The sequence below is a fragment of the Netta rufina genome (assembly GCF_964035555.1).
Source record: "Netta rufina genome assembly, chromosome: 2".
Taxonomy (NCBI): Eukaryota; Metazoa; Chordata; class Aves; order Anseriformes; family Anatidae; genus Netta; species Netta rufina.
The window spans coordinates 61,464,891-61,485,139 of NC_140124.1; the positions used below are offsets into that span (position 1 = coordinate 61,464,891).

A 20,249-nucleotide genomic window follows, 5' to 3' on the forward strand; every position below is an offset into this window, starting at 1 on the left:
AGAAATTCTGAATGATCAACAACAGATGCAGCTGAGTAGCATATCTGTCACAGAAATCTCTGTTTTACTGTAAGGTAAGCTAGAATATCCCATAATTTTTTCCAAGAAAGTTGTTTTTCTAATTTCTTTGGTCAGAGTATTTCCTGAAATTACTAATCTTATATGTTTATACCATTTACTTAACTATCATCTGGATGAATTACAGTTGAATCAGCAAGGTCTATTAACAGAGTTAACAGATGTCTAAGTTTTGAAGATAACTTGAAAGATTACTTGTTTTATATGCAAATATATATATATTAGAATTTTTGGTGCACAGCAAAAGTCATATGATTACTTTCATTCTGAACACATTACAGCTGTTATTATTTTTACCTGAAGTTTTGCAGCTCCACCTTTGATGAGGCCACAGATAATCTCTTCTACTCTCCCTGGGTCCTTAATGTGGACAGTCTTCTTCTGAAATTCTGGCATCTGTGAAGAGTAAGAACAAAGACAGAAATATACCTACAGAAGAAAACTTAATAGGCAATACCTGCTAGCCATCAGACTGGAAGATCTGCATCTATAAACCGTTTCATGTGACACTATGACATACTCAGGATAGGAAGGCAAGTTAGAATGAGAAGAAATGGAAAATTCTCTGGAATTGATTACTGCATATAGTTTTTGTTTGTTTTCAACATGTGTTTTTGTTCCTTTTCCTAATATCAGATTACGCAATAAACTGACACTCACGGAACAGACGATTGTATTTGTAGGATGTAACAGACATGGATAGAAATGGGATGCATGGAATCAACTTGTGGTTGAATTAGATCACTGAGAGATGGCACATATTAAAACTACCTCTTTGTGCGATTAATATACCCTTAAGCTTCCAATACAGAAAAGGAGACAGGCTGATTTTAGAGACTCATTCTATTGTTAAGAATGCTGCGTAAGGTTTCAACCACGTACTCCAGTGCAACAAGGTCACAGTAATTCTTGGTCACTAGCCAGTCTATCAACTGTTTTCCGTTACCTATTTTAATGCATAGTTCTGAACATAGTATCACACTACATATGCCTTTTGAACTTTGCCTGAATACTCTAATAAATGGTAAATTTGGCTTAAACAAACAACCCTCCTCCCCCAAAACAAAACCTGCTTTTTGCTTTAGAAGTTTGTCTTCAACCTTGCAGAAATGGTAATAGACAACTTACTAACAGAAATTTCCAAATTTAGTATGTATTTCCTTCCTTTATAATCTTATGGACTGTTTCTACAGCAAAGGCTTCAGACACTTGCAAGCTCTGTATGCAGGTATTTATGAGTAGTAAATTTTATTTTCTGTCTGTAGAACTTCAGAGATAATGACATAGATGAATTACATTTTTCACGTTCTGGTCATTCGAATTTTCTTTTTCTTTCTTCCTTTTTTTTTTTTTTTTTTTTTTTTTTTTAATAAAAGTATGTAGTCTTTCTTAAGCTATAATCTCCTGACATATTTCTGGAACTACCAGAGTTCATATGAGAATATGACCAATTATTTTTACGTCACACAACACTATTTCTTCCTGCTCTTGATGCTACTAAGCCTATTGTTCACAAGTAACCAACTCACATTCAAACTGCAGTTAGGTTGTCCTCTAGGAAAAAGATGACATTTTAGTCTCTTAAAAGTCTTGTAAACACATGCCTTTGTAATGGCAAACATCCTTATGTGTCGGGAAAAGGAGCTGGTGGTATTGTTAAATATTGTCTCACTCCGCTCTGCCCTCAGTGAGGAGCAAACTATTCCAGCCATATCATTCTCAGCAGATATTTTTCTAATGCATTTCTCAAAACCTCCGCTCACATATTTCTTACTTCCCCCAACAACATATTTTTGTGCTCAACTATCTTTACATTCAGTAAAGTTTGCTTAATCTATGTCTAACCATTCTTCCTGTAATTTTAGCTCATTCAACTTGGAGAAAAGTACTCTTTTTCACAGGCTCTCACTTGGATATTTTTCTCTCCTTCCTGACCTAAAGAACCTCAGTTGCTTCAGTCTTCTTTTACAGAGCACATTTTTCCACAACTCAGGCAATTCTTGACGTTGTCCTGGCCCATCCATTTGAACCATACTGTTCTTGAATAGCATCCCTAACTGGTACCATTCTGCTCTGAAATGGCCTCAGCTGAAGGGCTACATTGGCCTGTGTCTTTCAGATAATTCCTTTGCCAGACATAGCATGGTAATCACCAACTGAATTTGAATCACTATCACCAAATATCCTTCTCAAAATTACACCGAGGTAGAAACAGATAGTTGCACAAAGTGTTGAATTTTACATTTAATTTTGCTGAATTGTACATTTTCTTCCACATCAATGCTCCTATTTGTAAAATATAACAAATATTTCTAATTCCTTGTATGCTTATGGTCACTTTCTGTCTGATAACCACAGAGACATTAACGAAAACAGAGATCCTTCTAAAATCCTAATAATGAGTCTCTGACAATTTTTCAAGGTTTTCTACTACCCATCCAAGAAGTTTTCCTCATACCAGAGTACTTGACAAAAATTCTACAGTCATGGCAGGGTATTTACTACCTCTTCTGTCTTATAAGCCTCATAAAGAAAGAAACCACATTTCTTTTATTTAGTTTGGAAGATTTAAGTTTGTCCTTGTTTTCCATAGATGTGAGAAATATCCTAAGGCAAAGACCCTTTCTGTAGTAGTGGTGCCTTCTAATCCAAGATAATTGTTTTCTTCTGTGTGTCTGCCGTGCCTTGTTACTTTCATTATTGGCACAGCAAATTCAAAAAAGGTACACCTTGGTTAGCCTCCAGCTGTCAGCTACATCCCAGATTGGGAATCACTGAGAAAGCTAATAACCATAAAATATCTTCCTGATAGACACCTATTAAAGAATGCCCTCATCCGTTAAGATACATGTCTGCAAAGCATTTATAGATGTTAACTCACAGTTATCAGCAGAAGTATGTCAATGGATCTAGTCACATTAGAGAAAGCATTAACAACCTGCAACTCTTTAAAGGTATGTTACAGTATTTCTTTTGTATTTTGTATAGTGCTGGTAAACAAAACAAACCATGCTAGTTATTTGGTGGGTATACAGTGCTTGTTTTCTGTAATGAAAGATAAAGTAATTTGACTGTTTTGTAATTCTTGACTAATGTGAATTGACTAATCTAATTCCTTTGACTTTTGGGAGGCAAATTGTATATATGTTTTTAGACTTGGAATGCAAAAATCAAACAAAGTGAAATCTAAATGTGTCCTTTTGTAAGAAGTAGTTCAAACATTACTTGTTTTACTTAGAAACTAAGCAACAGACTTCATAATGTAACTGATTTAAACTGAACAGATGTTGGTGGTGATGAAGAGATCAGAGGGAGAGCCTGTATGAGGAAAGCTGGATTGCTTGCTAGTGTTTTGCTTCAGACTGAGACCTTTTGTAAGTTTTTGTAGTAACGTTACAAAAACCACCCTTCGTAAAGAATTCAGTAGATGATGTTCAACAAGATATTGCTTAAGATTTTGAATATTAAGAAAGTTTCCTGCTTTGATGTTGTAAACCGATAATCCTACTCAAAATCAGTTTTTGTAGTGTATTTATTTGCTAACACTTTTTTTCATTTCTACACAAGAACTTAAGTCAGTTGGAGAGCATGTTATTTTAACTTGCTCTCCAAAAAAAAAAAAGTCTTCTGCAATGAGTATAACCCATGAAATGTCAGTTCCAGAGGCACTTTCACAAGTTTTCACTATGGATATGGCATCTGATAAACACCCAGACAAATATAGTTAGATGAAACAGCTGCTGTCCTGGTCCCTACTTGCTTGTATTCACATCTGCAACAAAACATTAGGAGCAATTATTTTACTTGGGCTTTATCATATTAAAAATAAATGAAACTACCTAATAAGCAATCACCAATTTTCTAACAAACTGTCTTATCCAATGTCTTATACTTCTGCCCAATCTAGCTGTTGTTTTTTGTTCCATATTTGCCATTCTTTAAAGTTGAAATAGACAAGCAGATTCATATTGGAAAGAACTGATAAAACAGATAAAAGAACAATGAGTGAAATAAAGCTAATAAGAGATCTACAGGTAATGTAATAAAATTTGTGTTTCTATTAGTTGCTCAATAAAGCTCTAGGAGTCAACTCAATATATACAGAATGCCAACAGTTCTGATGAATCAGTTGACTGTGAAGAACATATATGGAGAACAACCAAATGAAGAAATTCCACATCACTTAGCAAAGGCAAGAAAGCTTTTAGGAAGAAAGAGCTTCTACATACAGGACTAAAACTATATAAGCACAGGAAAAGGAATTCATACTTCACTGTGACATCTGAAAGTATACCACATGGAAGCACTTAAAGTGACCCTATTTATAAAGGTGCGAGAAGAGTTTTGATTTCATACTAAGGACATCTATATATTACTGAAATAGCTCACAGAGACAGGTATCTTTCTGAAATGCACGTTAGAAGATGACAAATCCCAAAGATAATTTGTGGCTGGTATAACAATGGCTACAAAAACATTTAAGTTTCTAGTCTCTGAGGTTTTTAAGGAGTTTTCAAAGAGAAGCAAGGAAGATAAAACTGAAGATTATTTTAAAGGTTGAGCTTAGTTTGATTTATGAAAAGGATAAAAAAAGATGGGACTGTTTGTGACAGCGGGTAACTGCACTAAGGACGTAGGAAATTCTTTTTGTAGTTAACAATGTTATAGTCATACCTTGACGAATGAACAGTAATGGATTCACGCTGGTGTGGAAATCCCCCAGTCCTATAAACCACAGAATGGTCATTTACAACAATGCCAGTTATGAGTATAACATTTAGTACATGAAACATAAACCTATGTAGCTGGGTTAAATAAAGAGGAAAGGTATTTACTGTAAGACCATTTTTAATTTTTGTTTTGGAAACAAGTTTCTTATATACAATTGGGTAGCAAGCCTGTTAACAGAGCTGCTTTTATGTTGTATTTGGGTGCTGCTTATATACATAATTTTATTAGTATTTGAGACAGTGAAATGTATACAACATCAGTCAGACTGCTAAACAAGAGTTGTTGATCATCCCTAAAATGAAATCCAGCTATCTCAATGAATTCAGAGTTTACAGCTGCCCTAGCAGGTGTTTCTGTTTAAGTATCTTAGGTAATTACTAACTCATTCTGTGCATAAGGTATAACTTCATATTCTGTGAGTTGAGACTGTGTTGCATTTTTGAACCTACTGAGCACTGAAGGTAGGAGTTACTTCCCTCCCTCTACCCAGTAAGAACAAAAATAAGTCCCTGTGATTAAAAGAAATTAAAGAAATAACAGTCTTTAAAACAGTAACTGATAAAAAGAAACTTCATATGAAGGACAACTGTGGGACCTTGTGTAGTTTGTACTACCTGTAATTTTAAGTAGGGAAGGACAAGATGATGAATGACTTGCTAGCTTAACCACACGGAGATATGGCCTATTTCACAACAAAATCTAGATACACAGCCTGAAATATTACTTGTAATAACTACAAATACAAAAAAGTCTTCTAAGTAATGCTTTGAACAAGGACATATAAAAGGGGGCAAAGTATTTTTATACTGATATCCCTGTATCCTATGCCTATGATACTTGGCATATACAAAGTTTTTTCTTACTTTACAAAGAATAATCTACTATAGATGCCTCCCAAAAAGCACTGCTACGAAAACACCCTGGATCACAACTGGATAAAAAATTAAGGGAGCTTCTCTACAAATCTCAATGATTAATAGAGGACTTTGCTAGTTTTCAGTACCATGTCTAGATTCTTAATCATAATAAAAAGGAATGTTCTCACATTCAAAAATGTATTAAAAATATCCTATTTAAGATATTAAAAATAAAAATTTCAATTATTACACAATTTGTTTTTAAACTTTGTTGGTAAACCTGCCTCAGACTAGACTTAGACAGTATGTTCCAAATCTATTCACTTATGATACAGAGGACACATAAGGGTGAGCTGGCAAGGGGGGGGAACTATTAATGTTATTTCTGAACAAGAAAAATACTAATCAAAGTGATAAAATGATAGGACTCTATTTTTTAATTTTAATTCTAGCCTATGGTGACAACTTCGCTGTAAAATACTATAAACCAAGAATAAATTATGTTTATTTTGGGAACCCAAATGCCCAATTCCAAGGTCTGAGACTAGCTATCATATATACTTACTTATGGACATGTACCAAAAAAAGGCAGGGTATGGCAGCAGTGATAGCTGTGAAATTTGATACTGTGGCAAGGTGCAGAAAATTGGATCTCTGTTCTTGGTGACAGCAAGAGTTTGGTGAAATTATTAGGAAAAAGGGAACGTTCCTTAATTTACATATATGACTTATTTTCCAATCCCCTTTTCCCTTTGACATTATTACTGAAGATTCTTTTCATTTGCTTACTCTAAAAAACAAAGTTTATTAAAAACCTTTGAAATGGCACAAGCTACCAAAACGTAACTTCTGCTGTTTGCAAGATATGAAATGCAAGAAGCCAGGCTGGGGCCGTAGCAAAAGCCACAGTAAAGGAGTGTGTATGTATCTTTTCTTCCATCTGTATGTGTTCAAATAGAGCTTCATGTGCTCATATATGCATCAATCAATGTCTTTATTCAGACAACTTGAATTTTGATCCTTGAGTGCAAGTTTTCTCTCAGCAACCCCACCTATCGTTTAGGCAGATACATTAAAAGCTACTGCAAGAGAGCACAGTCACATCCATCACTCCATTACGCACAGCTAGTCACAACTGCACTAGTGATCATGCAGTCTGCTAGCACAACGTGAACTCAGGACAGGCGTTTTTGGCTTTCTGTTTACCAAAACCAAGAACATACTACAGTTTATGATCATATGATGTAAACTCAAATATGGTAAGAAATCTCCAGCAAGTAGTAATTATGAAGTTACATTATTGGTAGTTTTGCCAAGAAATAGCCTTAGGACAACTTACCTAAAAAGTAATCAAGTAAATTTTATTATGGAATTGAAACAACAGAACATTGCATATCTTCACAGTTGCTTAAAAATATCCTGCAAAACTAGAGATCCAGCACTGGCTATGTGAAATAACTGGAAATGCCTTCACTACCTAAGCTATTTTAAGAAGTGAAGTAGGATGCATACTAAAAGTAATTTTTGTTTTATTTAATTATTTGCATCTTCTTTTTTTTTTTTTTTTTTTTTCCTCCACTTAGTACAGTGGATTCTGATATTTAGTTTGGAAAAAAAAAAAAAAAAACAAAAAACAAAACATAAAAATCTGAGGAGAGCGTTCACAGTAAACATGACAACAGTGTTTTCTCTTGTGCTTTTAAAGGAGAGTACCTGTGCGTTGAGCTTAGGGCACTCCTGATTCTTCTGTGCTTGATTTTGTCCTACTGCAACAGCATAGGTGGCAAGCAGAGTCCAGAGACGCAGGGCTTGCATACAGGCTGCCAACAAAAATCAACCAAATCCTTTTAAGAATTGGTCTGCTATATGTTTGCTATTCCTGCTGTATAGAAATAAAAGCAGACATGCATGGTACATTGCTCCGAAAACACTCACACTTAAGACTACTCTAATACATATTTAAAAGTAGAGGAATGTGCAAGTCAAATTAACCTATTCAATAAAAAATGGTAAATATATTCACTACTTAGATCTTGTTGTCAACTCTATGCTATCAAATTTATATTTTAAAAATACAGTTTGTCACAATAAACAACCATATGTAATGCCTCATCTCATAATGCTGGCTAAAATACAGAACAGAGTCCCTCCTGTTGACAGAAGCTGTGCACACTTACCAGAGGGTTTAGCGGGAGCAGCTGCAGAAGCAAAAGAAAATTCCTCTTGCTTGAGAAACACTAATATAGCAGCACAGGGTGCAGTTGAGGGCGTTTCCAAATACAGCCTGACTAATCCCCATGCAAAACCCCAGGGTGCTGTGACGCACATCAGCAATGCACAGCAGTTTGTTATGCTCAGCAGTGCAGCCTGATGGGCACAGCTGATCAGCTGGTACACCAACAACAAAACCTTTGACCTTCACTGAATGAGCAACTTTCATGGATGCAGCAGGCAAATTTGGACTGCTCCAACAAAGGAAGGCATTTGTTTTTTCAAAGCATTAGTTTACTAATTAGTTTACTTTGTTACTTAACCGTTTTACAGAATATTCCCAAATATTTTAGAATTTCCTGTTGCAGAGTACCAGAAATTGCTTTCGGCTTCTTGATATGGTCTCACTACTATTTACAAGGCAGCATGCATTTATTTATGTAGAAACATCAAATCGATTACTTAATCTTTGCTTTGACTTCAATTATCCATGCAATACTGGAACAGGAAATCAAGGAGGCTTGTTTGTCAGGATTTTTGGGTGACAAGGCAACTCAGCATGCTTTCAGAAATTTGTCATAAGGCATATTGCCAGATCAAAGACAGTAACTAGGTGATACAGAGTATGCATTTAAAATGAATCTTTTTTATTTTTTTTAAGAGATGAAGGAGGTATTTTCTAGTATCATTTATGCTTTAAAGTCGTGTGAATATGCTTGGAAGTGTTGGGCGATGTTAACTCTACTGCTGTAGCAACAGCACAAGCTTCCCTATGTTATATCACAACTCATGTTCAACTTTATGATTTATGATCACTATTTCAGGCCGTTAGAACAAACCACAAACATCAGGCCAGTTTATATGTGGTCATGAATGTGACCAGTGCAACTGCTGGTACTGAGGCAGGGCCAGCTTAGTAGTGTAGCAAATACAAAATCCCTTAAGCTATGAAAAAAGCCAACACCCTGTCAAACAAAACACATTATCAGGATCCTAGAAATACGTTAGTTATGGAAATTTCCTTTTAAGCAAGATATGCTGTTTTTCTACATTTAAAAAATCAAAACAAAACAAAAAAAGCACAAAAAAAGAAAGCAAAACAACAAAAAGGGCTTTTTTCTCAATGGTACAGTGGGATCCATTTATGTTGTGTGTCCACATTCCAGCTGTAGGCTGGTATGTACTGTTGGGTTTCCTCAGACTGACTGACACAAAGTACTTAAGTTTTTTCAGTCATGTGCTGTATTTTGGCCCAATGAGACAGCTAATGAATACTTCAGCTGATACACACAACTTTCTTCTTTAAGTTGAAAAAGATTGCCCCAAACATGTGTGTTAAGGTCTGCTGTATTCTGTTCCTTTATTTGTCTTTTGTTTCTAAATTTGCATGAGATTTAAGACTGAAGGAAAGAGTTGCAGAAATTATATCCAACTTCTATGGACTAATTTTCAGTAAACCAGACTAATTAGACAGCATTTTAAATGTACTAATGGGATATCAGTGAAAGAGCTAGAAAATGACGTAAACAAAATTTCTGTAAACATTAATATAGCCAACACCTAATTCTCAGAAAAACATCTACACTATCTCTAATAACAATATACTTTCACTTTAATGAAAATGCAGCATCTGAAACTTCTCATAGACCAAACAAGGACTGTCTCTGTACCTGTAAGAAACCTTTGTGTTGACTGCTTTACTTAACTTACTGAGAGAGGACAAGTGGCTACAATTGACCATGTTCTGCTACCACTGAGTTGAGTCAGTTCAGCATTTGATTTACCGTGTTTAACTTATGGTAAGAGATGAATTAGAGTTAGCACTTCTTTTTCAAAGAGAGGAAAACAACTTTCAGCATGACATTTCTACTCCCTCAATACTGAAGGTCATTTAAATATATTTTAAGAGCCACAGATGAAAGAGAAGGTATTGCTATTTCAACAGATAGCTTCTATTTTAACCTTCTCCCTTTGGCTATGGGCCAAATGAATACAAATTGCAGAATATTGTAAGCAGAAAAAGAGATTAAAAACAAAAAGAGCAACACATTGGACAATTTGTCACCCAAATAAGACTGTGAAAAGGTTCTACTTTATATGGTGGTGTTAGGTGAACTTGGTTTGTACAGAGTCAGGATGTTCTCAAAGAGTGTGAGGTACTGGAAGTTTTTAGTCTAATGCAAAGTAAAACTGTTTTTACCTGTCCTTCCTCTGCCCTGAGTTTCACCAGTTTCCTTGGGGAAAGAAATGAATGCAGCACAGATAAGGTTATAAGCAATCAGCCAAACTTTAAGAGTTCAATACTTCAAATAACATTAGTTTTGAGAGATCAAGAAAAGTTGGATTTAAGAGTAATTTCTGTTCACTGGAGTATTTGCTATAGAAACTAGAGGTGACTGAATGCCATCTACAGTACAAACTCGAGCTTTTCATGAGCTTACTACCTTTTAATCTTGTCTAGTGAGTCTAGTACAACTGAACAACTTGAAATACACCTGTGGATATTTAGCATATTGCCCAACTTCAGCAAAACCTTGTTCTATTGCAGAATCACTTTTAAACATTAAGAATCTGTTTTCTAATTTTTGCTCTTTTAGTAAGTTTACCTGGTATGTATTTTTCAAATTAAACTACTTGATAAAATTTCCACAAGACAGGGTAAACTAACTGAACCTTAGCACTCAAGTACCAAAACCAAGCAGAAGAAAGGAACCAAGAGAAAGGAACTGAATTCAAATGGGATTTTTAGTCATGTCCTATTAAGCTGAGCTGAAGAGCAACATCCTGGTTCCAGCAGTAGCCTTTTATATTTGTAAATGACAACTGTAAGGTAAATAAATAATAGAATCACAGAATCTCCTGAGTTGGAAGGGACCCACAAGGGTCATTAAGTCCCACTCCTGGCCCCACATAGCACCACCCCAAAATCAAACCCTATGTATGAGAATATCGTCCAAATGCTTCTTGAACTCCAGCGCAGGCTTGATGCTGTGACCAATTACCTGGAGAGCCTGTCCCAGTACCCGACCACCCTCTTGGTGAACCTTTCCTGATTTCCCACCCGAACCTCCCCTGTCAGAGCTTCATGTTGATCCCTTCGATCCCCTTGCTGGTCACTGCAGAGAAGAGATCAGCACTTTCCTCTCTGTTCCTCCTTATGAGGAAAATGTTCAGTTTAATGAAGCTGGGGTAAATGAAGCTTTAGAACGATGCCATGCAGGAATCTTAGATAAAACTTATTTTTCTGGCAGAGGTTTGGTGTAAAAAATGCTAGCCATACTCAGAGCTGGTATAACACAATACAAAAACAATGTATGTATATGATAGTGTGTGTGTATTGTAGAGTTAACTCACAAGAAATACAGATGTGTAAGGGATTGTTGAAACAGGAAGAGCACAAATAACAGTTGCTAGGAAAAAGTGCTCTAAAAGGGATTTTGTTCTGGACTCCTACAGAATATATAAAATGACAGCAAGAGTGTTGCCTTCAGAATAACAAATACTTGAACATATCAAAGTCTGAATTCATTAAATGGTAGTAAATTCAGAGGAGACACATGCTGAGAAGGCGAGGGTCAGCAAAATCTTAACCTGAACAGTTTTAAGATTCAGAGGTACCATTTGAGGTGAGAACGTGTTTTGGCTTTTCAACTATTATATTTTTAAAAAGGCAAAAATAACACATGCACAGAACAGATTTGAGAAGGTAAACACTGTATATCACATTACATATTTGATAGAGATTACATATTCAACAGATTTTTCTAGACCTCAAATATCAACCCTTATTTATGACACAAGAGAAAATATGATCTTTTATAGACCAACTATTTATGACTATTGAACTACAGAAAGTTATTAGTGCTGTTCTACTCCACTCACACATGCAATCCAAGGTGCAAGGGACAGCTAAACTTCTGAACTCTTTATTCTCATTATGTTTAATGTCATTTACTCATTATGATGTTGCATGCCACAAAAAGTTTTACTTCAATAAAATCACTGTCATTCATTAAAAAAGTAAGGCTATATAAAGACACTTTAATTCAGCAAAAAAAAAAAGAATTTATTCATATTGAAGCATGAGTTTCATTAGGACTTAGTACAGCTTTTAAGCAGTGAACATGAACAATGATAAGCTTACATTAGAGTTATTCTAACCTCATTGTCTCACTACATAAGGTGTTTGTTTTACTAATTTCTGCAGTTCTGGAAGTCTAAAATGAATAGAGGCTTGGCATCTATTTAAAACCTATAGGATGCCATGACTTGCAATTCTATATCGAATTGATTGTTGAGATGAGAGAATAAAAGATACTGCAGCATCAGTGTCCCTAAGGCACCTTCCTCTTTTGTTTACAAAATCACTAAAAGCAGAGATTTCTGCTGGTGATAAATCAAGAGACACTTTAAATCTTTCAAGTAGGAATCAACACAACAAACACGCTGCTAACCTGGTATCTTGAAGCCTTGATAACAGAACATAGGGGCAAGAGGTTCTGATGGATGTGCACATCAATAAAGACACAGGTCTTGAACATGGAGGTGTTACAATTTCTAAAACTCAGAAGGAACTGCAGCAACTGTGACAATAAAAGTTGACACTTTATACAGTATTTGAATCCTCTACAGAAATCTAAGTAGAACTAATACTAAACAGGCTGGGAGATGAGTGGTTGGAGAGCTGCCAGGCAGAGAAGGACCTGGGAGTGATGGTGGATAGTCGGCTGAATATGAGCCAGCAGTGTGCTCAGGTGGCCAAGAAGGCCAACGGCATCCTGGCTTGTATCAGGAACAGCGTGACCAGCAGGGCTAGGGAGGTGATCGTCCCCCTGTACTCAGCTCTGGTGAGGCCGCACCTCGAGTACTGTGTTCAGTTTTGGGCCCCTCGCTACAAGAAGGACATGGAGGTGCTTGAGCGGGTGCAGAGAAGGGCGACGAAGCTGGTGAGGGGCCTGGAGAACAAGTCCTACGAGGAGCGGCTGAGGGAGCTGGGCTTGTTCAGCCTGGAGAAGAGGAGGCTCAGGGGCGACCTTATCGCTCTCTATAGGTACCTCAAAGGAGGCTGTAGCGAGGTGGGGGTTGGTCTGTTCTCCCACGTGCCTGGTGACAGGACGAGGGGGAATGGGCTTAAGTTGAGCCAGGGGAGTTTTAGGTTAGATGTTAGGAAGAACTTCTTTACTGAAAGGGTTGTGAGGCATTGGAACAGGCTGCCCAGGGAAGTGGTGGAGTCACCATCCCTGGAAGTCTTCAAAAGACGTTTAGATGTAGAGCTTAGGGATATGGTTTAGTGGGGACTGTTAGTGTTAGGTCAGAGGTTGGACTCGATGATCTTGAGGTCTCTTCCAACCTAGAAATTCTGTGATTCTGTGATTCTGTAAACAAGTCGTGAATTTTCAGTATTCGACGTGATCTCATCCTGTCTCCTAATGCACTCCAGGCAAAAATGTAGTCTCACTCTGAGACAATCTATGGGGTTCAAACCATACAGAACCAGGTCTGAAGATTCTGGAATTCCATGAATACAGCTCAAGGAAGGAACCTTTTGTGTCTATTGGGGGAAATATTTCATCTCCACGCTTTGCTTTTACTTATTTTTAGAATTAGCCTTTGAAATAGGTATTTTTCTTGTAGAAAAACGTAAGTAATGCATTATTTACTAATCACAAAATGATCTTCAATCAGAAACTACATATCTTGGAAATATTGTTCTACAAATGGCATCCTACCCAAGCCAGAATTTCATCCGATGTTCTTTTCTAACAGTTCTTCCCTTACCCAGTCCAAAAACAGAGACCTGGAACTACAAAAACATTGTTCTAAATGTAAGCATTCTCAGGTCAATATTAAGAAGTCATATAATGCTTAAATTTTACAAATAGCTTCTAAAGCAGTACAACTGAAAGAGAAAATCAATGTTCTGACACTCAATTTAGGGAAGAAGAGAACAGAGCCTTTTTTCTTAGCCATCATATTTACATTTCACTGGTGCCTACTCTTACCAGTGCTTTTTGGATAGCCTCCTTATAAATCTATAATGCACTTGCAACTGAAATAACAAAAGCAGTTCCAGTCTCCCTCTTACAGGAAATACAGCAGAACTGAAAAGAGTGCTGTGAAGGGCAGTAGGGATGAGTGATGATATGAAGAGCTTCCATACAATGATACACTAAAATTCTTCAGCCTGGAAAAGAAATGACAGGATGGCAGAGAAAAGGTTAATAAGGAAAGACTGTTCACTATATAGGTCACACAATTACATAAAGCAGTAAGATGTGGAATTCCTTTCTAGTGATACTGTAAGTTTACACAGCCTTAAAAAGGCACTGGATGAAGTCATGAAAAAAGCTCATCTTAAATTACAGACACTCGCTCAAACATAAGCAGCCAGAGGCTAGACGATCATTCTGGGGGAAAAAAAAATCTTGACGATTTGCCCCTTCTTAAGCTTTCCCTGGGCCTCTGCTTTAGACCACAGCTACCTATCTGTATCAGGTGAGACTTTTCATGAGAAGTAAGATATTAATTGTCTTTCCATCCTTCCTTCTCCCTATTGATTCTCCTTCGGAGAGCACAGATACAAAAAAGTCACTTCTGGCAAAACTCAAATTTCGGAATTTGAGTGGTACTTATATGTTCTTTAACATTGCTATGATAACAGAATGGATGCTGAAGCCTGGCTGCTTGAAAGATCCAATTCCCTCTCCTGCTACACAGCATCTAATGCTTTATGGAAGATGAGGCTGTTGGTACAACTAATTCTTTTACAAGATACCGTCAAACAGTATCCAATTCTAAGCACCAACAGTACGTAGATATTGTGGTATATTTATAAATTCTTAATTAGCTATCAGATGTGCAAAAGCTCACCTTGCACAATAATATCATTTTGACGAATTGTACTTTTATTTTTCAAACTGTTTGCATGCATATTTTTTAAAAATGAAATATTTTGTATTTGTTTGTGTGCATGTACATTGAAAGAGCTTAAAAACAAGTGCTTGGCTCCTTAGAAGTGTCCCATGTAACATTACCTAGAATGGAATTTGCATTAAGCCCAAGGCCTGGAACGAAGTAGTTGCTGCTGATTCTCCCCTTATCTCCTTGTAAGAAGAAGAAAAAAATAAAAATGCAAACTACAAACCACTGCTTAGATTCACTAAGTCTAAGAATGCTGTATCTAGATCAAATAAACTCTGACCCTTGAATGGTGGAGTTGCAGGACCCAGTTTGAAAGCAAAGTCAGCAGGACAAAGTTTAATCCAGAATGCATTGCCTGACACTAAGATTCTGATGAAAGAATGTAAGTGTTAACACAATACTGCAGTTAAAGTTACACAGCGGGACCAATTAATTTGTTTTCAACAGCTATAGTCTCTCAAAGTACAGACTCTTATTTAAACTTCTTAAAAAATAATCTGTTAATTCTAAAGATGAAATTCAGCTACTATACACTCATTACGTTACCACTCATCTGCTAACAGACAGCATAATGTCTTGAAGTTTAATGGATGGTTTTGCCTCTGTGTCTTGGCGTTCCATGGGTGTTTCTGGCTATTGGATCCATTCAAAGGTACAACCAGATGTTCTTTATTTCTTTTACCTCTATGCATTTGCTCTCTGGAAGTGCTACAGGACATGTTCAAAACACTTTGTACTAACACTACCACTACTGTACCGCATCTATGCTTTGTACTGTACTACTACTGCTAATGTACCAATATTATTACTACTTTGTACTAAACCCTGCCCTTCAGTTTCAAGTACATTGTTTCCGTGGTAAGAAATGCAGACCAGAATAAAGCTTTCCCATTAACGGATTTATGTTGCAAAGACAAGTGCAATCCAGGAAAATAACTCTTAAGTTGATTGATAACTGCCAAGTGTAAAAACTATACTTTTCTGATAACTAAGATATCTGATATCAGACTGATAACTAGGCTGGTAACTAATAAGTTTCCACTAAAGAGGGAGAGCTTTGAAGTAGCAGGGTAAGTAGTACATTTCAGTGGTACTCATTCTGTCTGAGCAATAGAGTCAAAAACCATAAAATCTTACGTAGAAACAAAAGCTCCAATAAATTTGGATTATTTCAGTGATCCAACTTACAAAGCAGGCAAACAGTTCTTGATACAAGAGAGCATGAAGGAAGCTATAGGTAACAAGTGAGGAAGCAAGTTAGAACAAGTAAGTTAGACCAGGAATCTTTCTTGGTGGGAAAACCATCTCAAGAAATCTGAAACTGTGTATTCAGACACTGCATGACTTCTCAGTGTCCAAGTCTGGCCCTTGCCCTGCTACCTTTTAAAAAAACAATAATGAAAATCAGAATAATTACAAATTAAGTGCATTAACTTTGTTTCTTTAAGTTACCATAGATAAAAGCAGAAGCCACATTTCCTTCTACCACTGTGCATAATTTACACAGTTTACATAAATGTTACTAAAAAACTTTTTGTATTTACTATCTGAATTTACTTGGTGCAATTCTGTCTTCTTTTGTGGCAGTACTGAACAGAAAGAATACAGTTACATTAGTATTTAAACACAGGTGGTATCTTGTTTGACCTGTGTACTGCAAGCTTAAGCATACAACCACTTGTATAGAAAAATGCCTCATTCTTTTTAACATTCAAGTAAAACAGTCTTGATAAATGAATGGGGTAATCAAATTAGGAAAATCCGGTGGACTTTTAATAAGCGATAAATATATATATATATTTATATATATTATATATATATTTAAACAGCCAGAAACCCCACCAATGATAGAGGTGATCACCACAACAGCTGCAGAAGCTGTAGATACCAAGTTAATGGCAGTGCCAGTCAAACTGCTTCATGATTGACATGGGACTAAAAACTGCCTATAAAAGCCACTGTAAGTTCTCTGATGTTTTAAAGCAGTGGTTGCTTTTGGGTGAGAGAAACCAACTGATTGATGTCCAGCAACTTGTGTAACTACTCTATGAAGACCTCTCTCCCAGGATCTCACTACAGAAAACTGCTGCAGTGACTTGACTGGAAGGCAGACAGAAGAAAAGGTAGGATGTCCTAACTTTTGTCCTTCACACCCTCAACTACAGCAAACTTAGCAAATGCTTTTGCCCATTCTTATCTGGCCTTATATCTCTCTGCATGCTGGTTACAAAAGAAGGCCTGGGAAAGCAGTTGAGAGCTATTTCTGCCACTTGGCTGCAATTAGCACATGATGGGATCAGCCAAGTTTTAGTGCTGAGCATCTGAGAGGCAGTAGGGACACAGCTGCTGCTCCAGGCTCCCCACATGCAGGAGCGGTTCAGTTGGATGTGGCAGACCTGGAGTCAGATAGCGGCCAAGGAATGCCAGTCGCTGCTGGACAGGATTTCTTAAATGACATGGTACTTACAAAACTGCGTCCATCCATCTACAGCGAGCCCCATGAAAACTGACAGGCGATTCACACCAGTGCCACCTGCTGTTCTGCGCTGTCTACTGCAGATAAACTTGCTAAAATTTCCAGCTTGAAAATTAAGCACCGTCTGACAAATGCACCAAATTACAGCAATAAAATCTTGACAGGCTGCTTCTCGCAGGATATTTTTCCTTAAACTCTCTCCAAGACTTACCCTTCACAGGCTGTCACTTACACAAAATACGCTTATGTATGCATGGAGGAAGGAAAGGGGAGTTGAGGTTGAAGGCTATTAACATGAAGTAGACTAGACTACACAGAAAAACAAAAGCATATTTTGCATTATGCAACTCATTCCAATGATACTAATAATTAAGAGACAGCTCTTCTAGTTTATTGAAGCAAGACACTTCAAAAGTTAAGGTATTTGGAAACATTTACCAGACCTATACAAATCGTGACTTGTTTACATCTACAGGTATATTAAAAATTGCTATTGAATTTCCAGCTAATATTCTCCTGCCCATAAATGCATGGATCCATACCTTGTCTTTCTTCACTACTTTTATTGATCAATCTAGTGCTTTTATTAAATATAAAAGTTGGAAGCTTTTGATAACTTGAAATTGATTGTTGGACTGCTATTAAACTTTAATTCATGATCTGAACAAATTTGCACTGATGCATGTATTCAGACATTTAAAAATCTGTTCATGTTATTTGACAGTTTAGAGTAACATGTTTAATACTTGCAATATTTGTTACTGGCCTTAATCTGTAAAAGGGGTTTAATGGAACAGATACTGTTGGAGCTCAACCAATAATTGACAGTTACTGCAAATAGGAGAAAAATCACTTGACAACATAACTTAACACATACCGGGAACTTAGGAAAGGGCAAACATGTTTTTTTTTTTTTACATCTTAACAGAGTAAAATAATTAAAGATTGTTTTGCAGTCTTGGAGAAACACTTTATACAACAGACAAAATAAAACAGCAAACAAGATTATACCTGCAATGTATTAGCGTATTCTGACATTTATTTAAATTTACTACTTGCAGGTCAGTTTTCAGGTGTAGTTTATCATCATATTTTGATAACTGTTATGACTAGAATGAAAATGAAAAGCTATGTCAGTAGTGAAGATTTCATTGATATTGCCATAACCATTCATTGTAAAAATATGTTTCAATACCTACAGATTGGGGGGGAAAAAAAGGCAGTGGCTATTTCAGAAAATTAAGACCTACTTCTGAAATAGATGGTTAAGTTTTAGCATCAGTATATTGTGCTAAATAAAGTCAAATATTACTAGTAAGCACAAAATCTGCAGAGAAGATTTTTTTAAATTTGTAACCTATTTTAGAAGAAAACATTGACATTTTGAGTCAATTTCTCTTCTTTGATCCAAATTGTTAAGATTTCCAACCAAATTAATTTATAGCAAGAACAAAAAGCTATTACTAGTATCTTAAGTTTTATCAACGTGACTTACGTTTAAAGTGTTTTTCCTGGCCTGTATAAAGTTGCTTTACAAATGACATTCTAAGTTATTTTACATTATGATTATCTGTACAAAAAGCCTACAGGCAATGCAAGCCTCTTTTAGAAATGCTGGTGTTTATCACTCTGCCAATGTGATTTTTCTATTGGGAACATAGTCTAAACAACAACAACAAAAGTTCTACAGAAATAATTATATGTCATATCAATTTTACTATAGTTTAAAAAGTTTAACAACGCTTTAAAAATTATTCTACTACTCTAGTCCCTAGTGATTTAAGGACTCCTAGCCAAATGTGACTAGGTAGGGGCAGCATTATTTCTCATAAGTTCTTTTACTTTTCATTACTTAAGTTGGTATCACAGCACATTCTTCTGGAACAGCATTATTGCCACATGGATCATGTTACTGGATAGCTTTCAAAGCCATGACATTTTAAATATTGTCACCGCAATACATGTAAAGTGACAAGGTCCTATATGATACCTAGAGTGAATCCATGTTCCTTCCATTCTCCTTTTTGATTCCAATTTGCGTAGGCTCAAACTCTTAATTTTTGTAGAGGAAAAAGTACATATTTACCTGACTATTTAGATACTTGAAGGATAGTGTCACATATATGTTACATATTATACACTCCTTGATTTTATTCGCCATTTGGAGGGCATGGGTGTCTGGAAGCTGTGTGACTTCAGTCACTGACCGTAACAACTAGTTACTAGCAGCAAAGAGGAAAGTGGAGTGGTACCTTATCTCTGCCAACTGTAAAGGTTTGTATCCTTTGTCTGTGGTACAAATGCTCTGACCCCCTGTGAAACAAGAGGCCAGTCTTGCCAGAGACTGACAAGTGAAAGAAAATAGTAATAAGAAAATCTCCCCACACAACCCCTATGACAGTTATGCTCACGGAATACATTCCTTTATTTCTTCAGAAAGGAGATAAATAACAGCTACCTTACTTATTTGTTTGCTTATTTCTCTCCAGGTAAATTCTAAAGCAACAGAGTCATCCACTTCTCTCTTGCAATTTACTAGAAAGGAAACTGGCTAGAAACATTTAACAACGGCTGGTTAAAATGTTTCCTTAAAAAGAAGAAACTTTTAAAAGTTGATTTTTAATTTATCATTGTTGAAATTCAATACAAATTCTGCTTTACAGGTAACTAGACCTAACTTCAGGAACAGAGTGGAGAAATAGTAAATGTAAATAAAAGTTTGCCCAGTTTCCTGAAAACAAACCAAACCAACAAAAACAAACAAACAAACAACAAACCAACCCAACCCAACCAAAGAACCAACCAACCCTCCAGAGCTTTAAGAGGAAGGGGGGAAGAAAAAAAAAAAAAAAAAGCAGTTGCTGAAAAAAGACCACAGTTCTAACCTAACCGTTTATGAAGTAGTCAAACAACAAAAAACCCTGTTACTTCATTAAGCAATATTTCTTACGTTTACTCCATATTCTAGTTAGCAT

General features: G+C 36.3%; 1 protein-coding gene across 5 annotated transcripts in view; it reads right to left on the minus strand.

Annotated features, from left to right (window-relative positions):
* NT5C3A (5'-nucleotidase, cytosolic IIIA) overlaps window positions 1–20,249 on the minus strand; it is a gene marked incomplete at its 5' end in the record, with an annotated part of 28,365 nt that overhangs the window by 4,754 nt on the left and 3,362 nt on the right. For 2 of the 5 annotated variants that reach the window (XM_084282167.1, XM_084282165.1), the window contains 2 exons: window positions 376–474; window positions 7,380–7,486. In XM_084282167.1, the coding sequence (XP_084138293.1) occupies window positions 376–474; window positions 7,380–7,486 (206 nt within the window). Of the gene's footprint in view, window positions 1–375; window positions 475–4,752; window positions 4,804–7,379; window positions 7,487–7,843; window positions 7,995–20,249 lie in introns of those variants that run through there. The other 3 variants (XM_084282163.1, XM_084282166.1, XM_084282164.1) reach the window with 3 other exon arrangements.